This window comes from Crinia signifera, chromosome 4 (genome assembly GCF_055691185.1).
Source record: "Crinia signifera chromosome 4, ASM5569118v1, whole genome shotgun sequence".
In the NCBI taxonomy this organism is placed as follows: domain Eukaryota; kingdom Metazoa; phylum Chordata; class Amphibia; order Anura; family Myobatrachidae; genus Crinia; species Crinia signifera.
The window spans coordinates 313,498,842-313,514,244 of record NC_139220.1 but is presented as its reverse complement, the minus strand read 5'-3'; the positions used below and the strand labels follow the sequence as shown (position 1 = coordinate 313,514,244).

Here is a 15,403-nt window from a genome sequence, read left to right as displayed (position 1 = left end):
GATGGTAGCTAATTGGTATTGTGATGGTAAATGTGGAGTGTGCTGGCTCAGGGGATACAAAGAGATAAAAAGAAATAACCGGTCCTGGGTCCTGGTTGGTGGATGGTTTTAGTGGGCAGGAAATGGAGGTGGGTGGGAGTGGCCGTGGCAGCATTGTGACTGCACTGTGTTGGTGGCTGGGGGTGGAGTATTTGGGAAAGGGGGCGGGTCTGAGTGCTGCCTGGGGGCGGGGGAGTCTGTAGGAAAAAGTGACTGTGACCCTGTAGCTCATTCAGATTATACTCTAACCCTGGACTAAACAGACTGCTACAATGAGGAACAGCTACCTTACCAGAGAAGATAAAAAGGTACATTCAGACTTAGGACCCTGATAAAAATCCCCCTGTCCATAGCCTATTTTCTTTGCCTATCTGTTTCATCCCTGTTATCTCCTAAAAAAGTTTTTTATTTCCCCAATTTTTTACCATCCCTCAACTTGACTCCAACCAGAATCTTCCACCCTCCTAAATGTATGTTTCGCTCATACTTTATAATAAATGGGGGTTATTTACCAAAGCATGGAGGGAGACAAAGTGGAGAACGAGAAAGCACAAACCAATAAGGTTCTAGATCTCATTTTACAGGCAGGTATTTTAAAAATGAGAATAAGAAGCTGATTGGTTAGCTCTTTTAAAGCTTTGATAAATACATCCTGTAGGAACTTTTGCCTAAAGCCTTGTCCAATGTCCCCCCATCTCTTATGTATCCTGGCGTTCTTCTTCTTCTGATAACTAACCCTTAACCTACACTCTCTTGCCAGCTCATGAAGCCAGTGATAGAAAAAAGGAGACGGAACAGGATAAACCAGAGCCTGGACCATTTAAGGACACTTCTTCTGGAAGCCACCCATGATGAGGTTAGAAAATATAAGATACTTTATACATTGATATTGTGCCTAATTATTTTTTTGGGGGTAAATAATGAACTGTATGTGTCTGGTGGGATTGTAAGGTAATGTTAGGCTGATTTTCTTAGTATGGTGGTGTTGGTGGGTTTTATAGATAATGTACAATGTTCTGTTAGATGGTGAACGTGGAGATGAGTAGAGTGTAAATGCACTAGGACAGTATGGGAAACTTCAAAGCTCGAGCCAAGAGGCCTCTACACAGGGGGTGAGACAGTCAAATAACAAAAGATCAGAGACAAAGTACGGCTTGTTTCCTGGTGAGATTAGCAACTTCATGTATTTTACTGGTCATGAATTCCTTACTGGAATGAGGGCCAGGAGGAGGCAAATGTCACAGTTCTCTGCAATGTGGGAATTAGGGATCTTCCTCTAAAATATATTGATAAAGTTCTCTTAATGCATCCCAAATGGAAATAACGTTCTGTGAGGCATAAACCATGTCTTTAAAGACTACCATGCCAGGAGAACAGTAATATGTTTCTGTGATGGCCCATTAAATGTCTTGGGTCAAGTTTTATGGGATCTACACCCCAAACACTGTGACAATAGAATAATTACATATACATCATTTTAAGATTTAATTGCTGTTTATGTTTTGTTAACATAATTCACAAACAAAACAGTTCTAAATGATGATTTGCTCATACCCCTTTCACATTGCACTTTTAAAACGGTATATTGCCTTTTTTTTCCATTTTAAAACGTTTAAGGCTGCAATGTGAAAGTGCCAGAGTTGATTTACCGAGTTAAAGTTAACCGGTATTTCAACACGGTTAAAAAGCAGAGTCCTACACGTTTTTAAAGCCGTTTTTTGGGCAGTTTGAACAGCTCTATTTCAATGGCTTTAAACGTGTCCCTTGGGCGTTAAACGGGTTGAATGTTTGAATGGTATTAAATGATTTTTTAAAACGGTTTTCACCTGCAATGTGAAAGGTCTCAAGGCTCTGACCCGTTTTAAAGTCCCATTTACCGTGTCATTACCCATTTCTGCAATGTGAAAGCAGTATCATTTTCATCCGTTTATATAATGAAAAAAAAACAGTAGCTTATTTCTATATGAACATAATTTATGAATAATAATATATTATAATAATATATACATCCTCATTATTATTGTTGTTATTATTGTTATTATTGTTATTCTTCTACTACTACTACTACTACTACTACTAATAATAATAATAAAATGACACTACTACTACTAATAATAATAATAATAAAATGACACTACTACTACTTCTAATAACAATAATAGAATGACACTACTACTACTACTACTACTAATAATAATAATAATAATAATAATAATAAAATGGCACTACTACTACTACTACTACTACTACTAATAATAAAATGGCACTACTACTACTAATAATAACAATAATAAAATGACACTACTACTAATAATAATAACAATAATAAAATGACACTACTGCTACTTCTACTACTACTACTACTAATAATAATAATATAATAATAATAATAATATACTTATTATTAATAATAGTTCTTCTGCTACTACAACTACTACTACTACTACTACTACTAATAATAATAATGATAATAATAATATAATAATAAAAATAATATACTTATTATTAATAATAGTTCTTCTGCTACAACTACTACTACTAATAATAATAATAATATTTACACAATTAATATTATTATTAATAATAATAATAATTATTATTATACTAAAAATATAATAATAATAATATACTTATTATTATTACTTTTAATTGTGGCAGTCATTTGAGTAGTATTTATACTATTTTTTGTAGTCTTAATTTGTTAGTTTTATTGACTAATTAATTTAGCTGATAAGTAATAAACATAACATTTCGCTTTAGTTCATATGTTTATTAATGATTTTTGTGTACAATGACATATAATTTTATTATTATTTCTAATTTCTTTTTTATGGGGATTTTTGTTTTTTTTGTGTAATGTAAAGCGTTTGTTGATACAATTGTTTTTTTTTAACTAAATATCATGAATTATTTTTTCTCTGCAGTCATTAAAAAATCCCAAAACCGAAAAAGCGGATATACTGAAAAAGACAGTGCAGTTTTTAAAACTGTGTCATAATTCAGGTAAGGATATTTCTAAATCAATTACACACTTCTAAATAAATAGATGTACAATGCATCAGTTGGCAGAATATGAAGCTATGTACTGTGTGATATATGACAGACCTTGCATTTTACAAATGAGGTAAAACCTTTACATTTTATTCAAAGTTGTTTATTTCAATTAAGGCCCATACACACTGGGCGACTTTGAGCTGAAAGTCGCTCAAAACAGCATGTTTAAATGTCTTTAAGCTCAAAGACGCCCAGTGTGTTTGCCCCGGTGATAAGCGGTGAGCGCTGCTGCGCGCTCCCACAACATCGCCGGGAAAGCCGCTCATCTGCTGGTTATACCAGCAGATGAGCGGCTTTCAGGACGGCTTTGCATAGCGCTTCACTATGCAAAGCCGTCCTCCCCCCGCTCCGTCGGCGCCGGGCAGGGGGAAAGCCGTTCAGTGTGTATGCACTGAGTGGCTTTCCCCGCTGCGATGAACGCTATCATCGCTGTCCATACACGCTGGGCATAGTCGCCCAATGTGTATGGACCTTAATTCACAAAACTTTTTATATTAGTCATAAAAAAAACATTGTGGCAGACGTATTAAGCCTGGAGAAGAGATAAAGTGGAGATACAGTGTAAGTAGATAAAGCACCAGCCAATCAGCTGTGTTGGAAATATGACAGTTGGGAGTTGATTGGCTGGTGTGGTATCTCCTTCCACTTTATAGCCACTTTATCTCTTCTCCCGGCTTAATACATCTGCCCCAGTGTGAGTGATGTTTTGACTTTAATGCCATTAAATATACAATGAAATAGGACGTCTAATCTATTTGGGAGGATCAGTGTAGATTGTAAACCTTTATAGGCAGGGCCCTCCATCCTGTTTGTTGTCATCCTTACCTATCATTGATCGAGTGCACTCCCCCCCACAGTCAGTGACTCAAATCCCTTCCCAGGCATGGGGTCATTGGGTGATACCGTCAATAACGGTCTCTCACTATGTTTTATTGTTTGTTAATTCTATAGTAGCTCTCCATGTATTGTACTATGGACATTTGTTGTCACCATATTAATCAAATAAAAATGATAATAATAATAATATGAAGAAGTCAGTGTTTACTGACGTAATATTCACAAATATTGACTTCTTTCTTCCATGTAGGTCCAGAAGATGGAAAAACGACTAAGCTTGGGTTCAAAGGTGGGTTTCAGGAAGGGATGAGCCAAGCCACCACCTTCTTAAGTTCCACAGCCAGTATTTGTGGGAAGAAGAGAGACTATGTTGTAGAAAAATTATGTCAACACATGGAGGAGAGGAGTCCCAATGAGTGGACAAAAACCACATCAGATACCTCCTTCAGTGTTGACCAGAGACAACTCAAAGAAAGCCCTCCTCAAATCTCACGGCTCCCAGAAGACACCCTGAAACTATACCCCGAAACCCAACCCTGCCAACCATCATTCCATTATCCCTCACCCTCCAGTTCATCTGAAACACCCTCTTTTGAACAGGTCCCACAGTCTCCCGCACACAAGGCACAAGCCAACAGCTGCAGAAAGTCTGTCCAAAGAACTCTTTTCCCTCCTTCAGCCTCTATCTCCTCCCTTGCCCCGAGCCTTGTCTGGAGACCTTGGCCCTAGAATCTTATCTAAAAACTTTCTCGTTTTTTTGTTTGTTTTTTGTAAATTTTGTAAATTTAAATTATTCTTTTTTAATCTTTGCTACCTATTCCAGTGCTTCCTGCCTGTAACTTTTACTGTAAATTAAAGAAATATAATTAACGCCTTTGTCTATCAAGTCAATAATGAGGTATGTTGTCTTCAAAAAAAATGAAATACTAAGTAAGTTTCAGCTTAAGCAGGCTGGCCGGTGCCTAAAAATTTGCCGACCCTGGTTAAAAGAAGGGCTAATTCCAGGGTCGGACCTGGGTTTCTGTGCTGTGTGAACGGGTAACCCGTGTCAATCGACCCGGGTCCTATTCACACTATCTGGAGGGGGTAGTGTCAGCATAAAGCGCTGCCTCCTTCCTTGCAACTCTGCCCCGCCCCTTTCTGATGTCAGCGGCCTGGATTATTGCTGGGTCACTGTGGGGGATAAACATTGCAAATACCGGGTCACTCCCGGGATGGACGCGTGACCTGTGTCCAAACCCAGAGTGCGACCAGGTCATCGCGATGTGAAAGGGGTGTTAGCAGCATACAGCAATTTGAACCAAAAATATAAGGTTTTCTAATTTTATTACATTTAAATCAATATATTTTAGTGACAAAATGGTCATTTTTGACACAATGCAAGTTGTTATTTCAGAGGTATCAAAAACCCGGTGGAAAGTCATTGGCAGAACCTGCTGATTAATCCCGGCTGACTTTGGTGTGGTCTGCTTGGTCATACTGGCTCCATGGCTAATTACGGCCGTGTTTCCCTGACTTGATCACTGATCGGGGAGTAACAGCAACAGTTGAGATCAAGAAGCCTGAATCAGAATCAGCTCTGTTGGCCAGGTATACTTGCATATACTAGGAATTAGGTTTGGATTGCTGTGCAACAGCCGGTTAGGTAACAGTTAAACAGTGAGAGTACAGATATACATAACACATACATGTATATGCTTGATGTACCCTGGGGGGTTATAGATGCAGGAAACATATATTTGCTGAGCTGCACAGCGCCTAGGCAGCCATCGGCGGCGCCACTAGTCATTGCAGCAGCTAGGTACAGTAGGTAACAATATAAGCAGGGACATTAAAGCTATCACACAGGAAACACTGACCAAGCTGCACAGCGCCTAGGCAGCCATCAGCGGCGCCACTGGTCATTGTAGCAGCCAGGTAGGTAATGATTAAGCAGAGACAGTACAGTTAGCACACAGGGAACACATACCGACCAAGCTGCACAGCGCCTAGGCAGCCATCAGTGGCACCACTGGTCATTGTAGCAGCCAGGTAGGTAATGATTAAGCAGAGACAGTACAGTTGTGCAGTGTACTAGACAGGGGAGACACAGGAGTACATATGGCTGAGTGGCACAGTTCCTAGGCAGCCATATTGCGGCGCCATCTTGATCTTGCTGCTCACGGGCAGCAGTCAAGGGGACAACAGGCCATCTACCCATAAAGCACTCCACAGGAGTCAGCCAGCATGGATGGATCCTGAGGCTGTCCTGCTGTGGGCTATGGGGGGTAGCGTGTCAGGGGCCCTGGTAAGAGCCACGGCTGTAGGGAGAGCCAGCGTGTGTGGAGGGGGTAATCAGTGAGGCTGGGTGGGGGATGGAGAGTTAGTAAGGCCTAGGGCCGGAGTTGTGCCCTCTCTGATTCGAGGTCCACCGCTGCCCCCGATACTGAATCCATACCTCCTCCTTGGGCTTCTCTGGGAGGGGAGGTTCCCCACCATCATTTTAGCCGGGCCCATATGTCCCTCTGCTGTGCGGCCCAGCATCTGAGGTCCGGGTGCAACAGCCGCGGCCTCCTATCCAGCTGGGAGTCCTGCTGGCCGGGATGGTGTTGCCGCACCTGGGGGTCATGCCGGGGGCCGAGTTTGGGGCGCAGCCTGAGACACTCGGCACTCCTACACCCTCTGTCTCCCCTCCATCCTGCACCCTCTGTGTCACCCTCGTCCTCCTACCGTCCGTGAGGCTCCCCTTCCTCGGGGATGAAAGCTCCGATGGATATAAGCTCGCTTGCGTGCGGCCATCCCCTGGCCCCCACCTGAAGGATGGTAAGCAGCTGTCTAGCATGGAGAGTTTGCTGTTTTGCTAGCACAAGCTGGCATCTGGCAGGCTTATGGGGAGATGTAGCCAGCCTTGGAGGAAGCCTGAATAGATGCTCATTGCAGCCAATCAGCTTCGTACTGTCATTTATATCTAGCATGGTCTATGTAATGACAGCTAGATAGACATTTTAGTTACAACAGGACTGCGTTTCAGATAAATACAGATCTATACGTGCATCAAAAGCAAAGGGGCTTGGACACAAATAGAACAGGCTCTGATATGTCCATAGGTGTATAATGGCCAGTGGTCAGGACATGTTGGGGGTGTAGTGTCCTATGTCTGTATAGGGTGTAATAGATGTATTATGGCCAGTGGTCAGGACATGTTGGGGTGTAGTGTCCTATGTCTGTATAGGGGGTAATAGATGTATTATGGCCGGTGGTCAGGACATGTTGGGGTGTAGTGTCCTGTGTCTGTATAGGGTGTAATAGATGTATTATGGCCAGTGGTCAGGACATGTTGGGGTGTAGTGTCCTATGTCTGTATAGGGTGTAATAGATGTATTATAGCCAGCGGTCAGGACATGTTGGGGGTGTAGTGTCCTATGTCTGTATAGGGTGTAATAGATGTATTATAGCCAGCGGTCAGGACATGTTGGGGGTGTAGTGTCCTATGTCTGTATAGGGTGTAATAGATGTATTATGGCCAGCGGTCAGGACATGTTGGGGTGTAGTGTCCTATGTCTCTATAGGGTGTAAGAGATGTATTATGGCCAGTTGTCAGGACATGTTGGGATGTAGTGTCCTATGTCTGTATAGGGTGTAATAGATGTATTATGGCCAGTGGTCAGGACATGTTGGGGGGTGTAGTGTCCTATGTCTGTATAGGGTGTAATATTATTTATTATTATAATTTTATTTATAAGGTGCCACAAGTGTTTCGCAGCGCCGTACAAAGGAACAATACAGGGAGACAAAGCTTGGCATAACATTGAATAAATAACAAAAATACAGTACAAATAAAGAGCGCCACAGATCAATACACATTACAGCTTAAATGTAAGAAGTGAGGACTCAATCAACATACAACTAGAGGCTTGAGGCCAATGATGGAGATGAGTATGCAGACGAAAATGGTCACTGAGTGTTGGAGTATAGGAGTATAGGAGACCTGTGAGTGACATGTGAAGAGAAGTGGGCTTTGACAACAGAAGGGAAGAGGGCCCTGCTCGGAGGAGTTTACAATCTAGTAGGAAGGGGACAGACAGATTACGAGAGGTGCAAGCGAGATTTCTCTATAGGATGTAATAGATGTATTATGGCCAGCGGTCAGGATATGTTGGGGTTTAGTGTCCTATGTCTGTATAGGGTGTAATAGATGTATTATGGCCAGTGGTCAGGACATGTTGGGGGTGTAGTGTCCTATGTCTGTATAGGGTGTAATAGATGTATTATGGGCAGCGGTCTGGACATGTTGGGGGTGTAGTGTCCTATGTCTGTATAGGGTGTAATAGATGTATTATGGCCGGTGGTCAGGACATGTTTGGGTGTAGTGTCCTATGTCTGTATAGGGTGTAATAGATGTATTATGGCCAGCGGTCAGGACATGTTGGGGTGTAGTGTCCTATGTCTGTATAGGGGGTAATAGATGTATTGTGGCCGGCGGTCAGGTCATGTTGGGGTCTAGTGTCCTATGTCTGTATAGGGAGTAATATATGTATTATGGCCAGTGGTCAGGACATGTTGGGGTGTAGTGTCCTATGTCTGTATAGGGTGTAATAGATGTATTATGGCCGGCAGTCAGGACATGTTGGGGGGTGTAGTGTCCTATGTCTGTATAGGGTGTAATAGATGTATTATGGCCAGTGGTCAGGACATGTTGGGGGGTGTAGTGTCCTATGTCTGTATAGGGTGTAATATTATTTATTATTATTATAATTTTATTTATAAGGCGCCACAAGTGTTTCGCAGCGCCGTACAAAGGAACAGTACAGGGAGACAAAGCTTGGCATAACATTGAATAAATAACAAAAATACAGTACAAATAAAGAGCACCACAGATCAATACACATTACAGCTTAAATGTAAGTAGTGAGGACTCAATCAACATACAACTAGAGGCTTAAGGCCAATGATGGAGATGAGTATGCGGACGAAGATGGTCACTGAGTGTTGGAGTATAGGAGAGCTGTGAGTGAAATGTGAAGAGAAGTGGGCTTTGACAACAGGAGGGAAGAGGGCCCTACTCGGAGGAGTTTACAATCTAGTAGGAAGGGGAGACAGACAGATTACGAGAGGTGCAAGCGAGATTTCTGTATAGGATGTAATAGATGTATTATGGCCAGCGGTCAGGATATGTTGGGGTTTAGTGTCCTATGTCTGTATAGGGTGTAATAGATGTATTATGGTCAGGGGTCAGGACATGTTGGGGGTGTAGTGTCCTATGTCTGTATAGGGTGTAATAGATGTATTATGGCCAGCGGTCAGGATATGTTGGGGTTTAGTGTCCTATGTCTGTATAGGGTGTAATAGATGTATTATGGTCAGCGGTCAGGACAGGTTGGGGGTGTAGTGTCCTATGTCTGTATAGGGTGTAATAGATGTATTATGGCCAGTGGTCAGGCCATGGAGGGGATGTAAGCTCCTATGTCTGTATAGGGTGTAATAGATGTATTATGGCCAGTGGTCAGGCCATGGAGGGGATGTAAGCGCCTATGTCTGTATTGGGTGTAATAGATGTATTATGGCCAGTGGTCAGGCCATGGAGGGGATGTAAGCTCCTATGTCTGAACAACTGTCCATTACTCTTGCAGGCCTGTGCGTAGATCCTATCATGGTAATGATAATCATTTACGATCAGGAGTCCAAACCGCTTTGTGCCAGTCACAAGGTCACGGTGGGGGGGTGGTTCACACCGAAGGAACAAAAGTCTACAGAAAGTTTTCCCAGGACTTTTTATGGGAAAATCTGAGAGTGTGTCAGAGAAGGGGAGGGGGACAAATGGTTGGAAATTTGGATTGTGTCCTTATCGCCTCCCCATTCCTATAACACCTCTCCATACATCCTCTAAGTGTGACAACAGCAGAAGGACAGGCTGGGCTCTGTGGGTGACATCAAAGGACAGCAGGTTCCAATGCTGCTACTGAGATGATCCCCAGCTCTGGGATGCTGGACTTATCTTGTGATCTGTGGAACATTTCCTGGGACCCATGTCCAGTAAGGTGTATGCATAAGTAATTGTCCGTGTAGTCATCCACCTTATACTGTAATTATATTATTTACTAAGATGGGAGTTCTATTGAAGATGAGATTTTGCCCACAGGAACCAATCAGAATTTACTTATTTATTTAGCACCTTCTAGAAGGTAATAGATAGAATCTGATTGGTTGCCCATAGCAACATCCCATCTTCAATAGAACTCCCATCTTAGTAAATGAACCCCTCGATGGAATGATTTATCCAGTGTGTGCAGTCGTTGCGTAGCTGAGAACCCTACTCCGCCTGTGCGATAGAATCCGGCTGATAAAGGCCAGGAGCTGACGTCGCAGGCGTTCCCTGAAAACACTCGGGAATGCCTGCGTTTTCCCTGACACTCCCAGAAAACGTCCGTTATTACACACAAACGTCAGTCAATCAACCCGCATATGGCCAGCAATAAAAAAAAAGGCGCTGGATTTTATCCCAACATGGCCTCGCACGTGCGAGGTACGATCCATACGCATACACAGTCTATCGATAATCGGCCAACCTGCTTCTGATAAGGTCTGAATAACCCCCAATGTCCTGGCTAAAACATATACGTATATTTACCGATACACAGGTGCAGAGCCGCACCATCGGTCCCTGGCGTGAATAAGCTGGGGACTGAACCAACCTGAATCAGGCCCTAAATTATAGCCAGGTAATATACCCAAATAAATATATATGTATATACTGTATATATATATATATATATATATATATATATATATATATATATATATATATATATATACAGGTTGAGTATCCCTTATCCGAAATGCTCGGGACCACGAGCATTCCGGATAAGGGAAAATTCAGTTTTTTGGCGTCCATGGAGTCCTCCGGCGTCCACGGCAGGCCACCAGCACCGTCTCCGGCGTCTCCAGCGGTCCCAGGAGTGCTTTGCGCAAGTTCCCAGGCGCGCCGGTGACGTCACCGGCGCGCGCACTCGCGCAAAGCACTCCTGGGACCGCTGGAGATGCCGGAGAGGATGCTGAAGGCCTGCCGTGGACGCCAGAGGACTTGGTAAGTATTAAAAGAGGGTTAGGGGGGGGGGGGGGGGAATTGAATTATTCCAAAAAACCACGGTTTTTGGAATAATTCGGATACGGGATGCCCGGATACGGGATACCCGACCTGTATATATATATACTGCTGGCAATATTTAATAAATTCCATTATGATGCATAAAAAATTCCTCAAGAACATGAAATCTCTGCCACCAAATGACGAGAACTCCCTGCGTCCAGGAGATGAGGAGCTGAGTGTTGGCCACAGGGCGGTGTGAAATTAACAAGGGCATTCAAATTATGGAGGTAGCATCACCACTTTATTGTCCTGGGACCATTAAAGAGAAGTGTGTTCATGGGAAAGACACACTTCTTGCTTCACAAGTGAACGTCTGGTGGCCCCTGACACTTCTAATGAGCCTTTGATGTCTCCAGATCTTCCAGAGATCTGACTGACCTCAATTCTCCTACTAAGCCAGGGTATGGCTATATAAGAGGTTGCACCAGGAACCTTGTCTATTTAAATAGTTTGTTATCAATTTATTCCAGTGAAGAGCAGGAGATCTATTTGGGCATTTTGTCCACAACACTTGAGCGGGTCTGAGCCCCTCTGTGTACAACATGTGTCCAGATGCAGAAAGTCAATAACTCAGAAGATATCCGGGTCGGGGGGGGGGGGGGGGACACAAGGTGAAATGACACAAAAGAAAAGGACATAATAGGGACAAAGACCAGGCAGCAGGTCACATTCATGTATAAACATGAAGCATTTGGGGCAGGTCATTGCAATGTAAATAAGAGACACCTGTGGAAACCAGAGGCTTTGTGACAAAGATTTGTATTGGGAAACGGAACCCCTGTGTATCTATTCTATCTACAGTATGTGTACTTCAGATTGCTCAGCATTGTGTCATCAGTATCATAGGTCTACTGCGATATCTAGCAATTGGTGCTACATAGAGGTCCACAAGTTGCCCAATAGATGGATAGACAAATAAAGAACCTTGTTGATCTCTAGGCAATGCTATTAGTTTGTCTCTCACATAATTGGCGCCATTTTGGTCTCTCCCATCATTGCAGTAGAGTTCTGTATAGAAGGCGTGCCAAACAGGTGCAAGAGCACAAGGACCATATTTGTCTTCAGAAGGGTGTATAAGAATATCTGGGATCCTCCTCACTTCCGGGCCCCCCTTGATGACCACATCCCCCACCACAGTCGGAGAACCTGGAACAAGGAAGTGTTCTCTAAATAACCAAGTTACTAATGAACTCTGAGGGACCTCATTAGCTTTCCATGAGAAGCAAGTGAAGGTGATCCGGGAACCATTGTATCTCCGTATACTGAGCTACAATCAGCTTCTCACCTCTTTAAGCAAACATGTGATTTAAATGCTCTTCCTGCCCTATCTATGCAACCAAACCCTATGCGAATATACTTGGTGCACTAGTGTCCACCCAACGTGTCACCAGACAACATCAATGGTGGGGACACTCTCACACTTAGGGGAAAATACACAAAATAAGGAGCCAAGGTGGGAAACCTGAGGGCAACAGAGAATGAGATGGTCTATGGGATTTCATGCTCCAAACAGATGAACTAACACTCTACTTAGCACATAGTGGAGTCTCATGGTGGACTATATAGGTAAACTTTGGTCCTTAGGTTTCATAATTAAATAATTAATGGATTTGGCCTCTGCCACGTCAACTGGTGCGTATGCACGGCCAGGAGGCAGCCACACCCCTTGCGTACAATGTGGAGAGCTAGAGCCCGAGATCCGGATGATAGGTCAACAGTGTATGATTAGAAAGTTAGCCTCTTCAGTGGTATGCCCGGAAATTGACCGGGCTCAGCTGCGCTGCCGCAGTGGGCTGTCTCGGAAAATTTCCGGGCATACCACCAATATGAAGGTGTGCGCCAGTGGTGCCTGGAGCTGTGCACCACTGGCGCATCACTTCTCCAGGCACCCCCCAAAGTGGTCGCTCTGCCCTCCCCACCTGTCACTCCCCCTGTTCCCCTGCAGCTGCCCCCACCATCATTAGTTGCAGTGAGCAGGCGGTAGGCACGGGGATGCTTGGCGCGGCTCAGGGGTGCTCGGGTGCCGACTCCTCCAGAACTGCCCCGAACATCCCCGAGCCTGCCACCTTACCTGGTCTCTGTCTGCTGTGAATGGCGGCTGGGGCAGCGGCAGGGGGGCTCTGCCGTACGATTGCCAGAGTGGGGATGAGGGGGGGGAGTGACAGGAGGAAGGGGGGGGGGGTGGTGTGGGGGGGAGGATCCTACGCTCTGGTAGGTTCGTCCAGCCCCAGCAAAACCCACCACTCAAGGGGTTAATAGGTCGACAGTCAAGTGCATGCAAAGCATTGGGAAACGGGTATGGGTAAAAACCGGACCAGGACAAGACCTCCAGACCGCCGGAGCGGACATCAAACTCTGCATTTTGGAGCTTGTAGCGTCAGGTCCGGGGGTGTCCTGTCTGGGGGGCTACCTGTGACACCTGTCACCATGGAGAGAAGGAGGGGGAGAATAAAGCCTCCCTGTATGGTCCAGGCATGTAGCAAAAACTGGACGGTCCGGACCACACGGGGAGGCTGTAATCTCCCCTTCCCCATGTCCCTAGTTATAGCTATCGCAGGGACCCCCCCGGACAAGACACCCCCTGGACAGGACACCCCCCGGACCGGACACTACAAGCTCTGGACTGCAGATTTTGTGGTCCGGTCCGGCGGTTGTTTTTTTGCACGGACAGAAAAAGAGAGAGTAGGTCAAGGATAAAAAAAAAAAAAGAATATACTTTCTGTTCAATATTGATAAATAGGTCCATTTGTGACATCACATCCAGAGAAGAAAGTGACTTACCATCTCCATTAAGAATGCACCAACAATGAATACAATATTCTGGCATTGGTGTTTCTTACAATGTTGTTCTTAAAAAAAAAAACAACCTGAAACAGATTAAAATTAATGACAAAAAAAAAGAGAAAAAAAAAAACTCTGCTGCATTGGCCGGGAATCGAACCCGGGCCTCCCGCGTGGCAGGCGAGAATTCTACCACTGAACCACCAATGCTCACATAGTCATACTTTCTGCAACGGGGGAGATGTGTATAGGAGTGCACAGGACTGTCCTGCTGCTTATAACGTATTTAAAGTTTGCAAACTTTATTTAGACTTTAAAGTCAACTTTTTTTGGTCACCACTTATCCATAGCCCAGAGCTACTTCTAATCCAATCATCAGTTCCAGATTTTGTGACTTGATGTGTTAAGTGTTATACAAAAGGCACTAGTGCTAGCTGTGTCTGTGAAGGAAGATGCTAATGCACACATCACACATGCACAGCCCGGGGGAGAGGGCTGAAAGTGTGCCTGAGGAGTGTGCCAAGGTGACAATGACAACACATCATTGTCCTGTCCAGTGGGAGGTCTGCTCTCAGGCACAGTGAGTGTTACAACACAGACACCACTGTTATTATGTCCATGTTATTAATTACACTGCCAAGGAATCAGGGCAAGCGCTGCAGTGACCCCTTCTGGCTGTGGGAGGAATAACTGCCACATGTGTGGGATAAAGTATCTATAGCTGTTCTCACGTGTGTGCCTCCAGATCTAGAGATGCCCAAACTAGTTTACAGCCACCTCCAGTTCAAGTGTTATTTATACCCCTTTTACACCAAAACGCCAGGTCGCACCCGGCTTTTTTAGACCCAGGTTCAAGCCGAGTGCGACCCAGCGTTTAGTGCAATTTACATCGGGCGGACAGCCCGGCCCGCACCCCCCCCCCCTCCCCTCCGGGTGCTTGGAGATGACAGGATGATGTCATCTCCAAGCGCCAATCACCGCCGCCGCCGGACCGGAACGCTGCTGGGGGCAGCCCAGCACTAAGGTAAGCTGCTGGGCTGCCCCCAGTCACCGCGCGCACCCCCCCCCCGCCGTCGCACAGGAGGTGAATGGATGCCGCACACAGGCATCCGTTCACCTCCCTCCCCCGCCGCCGCTGCTGTCTGCAGGGTATAGCAGACAGCAGCGCCGCCTGTCAGTGTCAGACTGACAACCCGTCCAACCTGCGGACGCTGCGGTCCGCAGGTTGGACGTTCCCCATTCATGTAAATGAGAGCCGGGTCATCCGACCCGGCGTTCCCATTTACACCGCCCTCTACCCAGGTCCTAGCCGTGTTCTACCCAGGTCAGGACCTGGGTAGAAGTCCCGTGTAAAGGGACACGGCGTTAGGGATTTACACCGCCGAAGATCCGGGTCTGACCCGCCGCTGACCCGGATTTTTCGGCGGTGTAAAAGGGGTATTACTGGTCTCTTCTTTTCATTTAAAGGGCCAATGTATTTTATTTGTGTTACCTGTGGGGACCAGTGTGATTGTTTTTTATATGGGGGGGCAATAGGTTTTTTTTTTTCCTGTGGGGGCCAATGTG

At 44.9% G+C, this 15,403-nt stretch overlaps 1 protein-coding gene and 1 non-coding gene across 2 annotated transcripts; one reads left to right on the top strand and one right to left on the bottom strand.

Moving 5' to 3' along the window:
- The first annotated feature begins 209 nt into the window (after nucleotides 1-209).
- On the top strand, nucleotides 210-4,759 carry LOC146072846 (transcription factor HES-7.1-like). The gene is made up of 4 exons (XM_083180032.1): nucleotides 210-347; nucleotides 800-895; nucleotides 2,964-3,042; nucleotides 4,181-4,759. The coding sequence occupies exons 1-4, from the start codon at nucleotides 312-314 to the stop codon at nucleotides 4,657-4,659; spliced, it is 690 nt and encodes a 229-aa protein (XP_083036158.1). The 5' UTR covers nucleotides 210-311; the 3' UTR covers nucleotides 4,660-4,759.
- Nucleotides 4,760-13,976: 9,217 nt separating this feature from the next.
- On the bottom strand, nucleotides 13,977-14,047 carry TRNAG-GCC (transfer RNA glycine (anticodon GCC)). The gene has a single exon. It is a non-coding gene; the product is annotated as a tRNA-Gly (tRNA).
- Nucleotides 14,048-15,403: the final 1,356 nt, after the last annotated feature.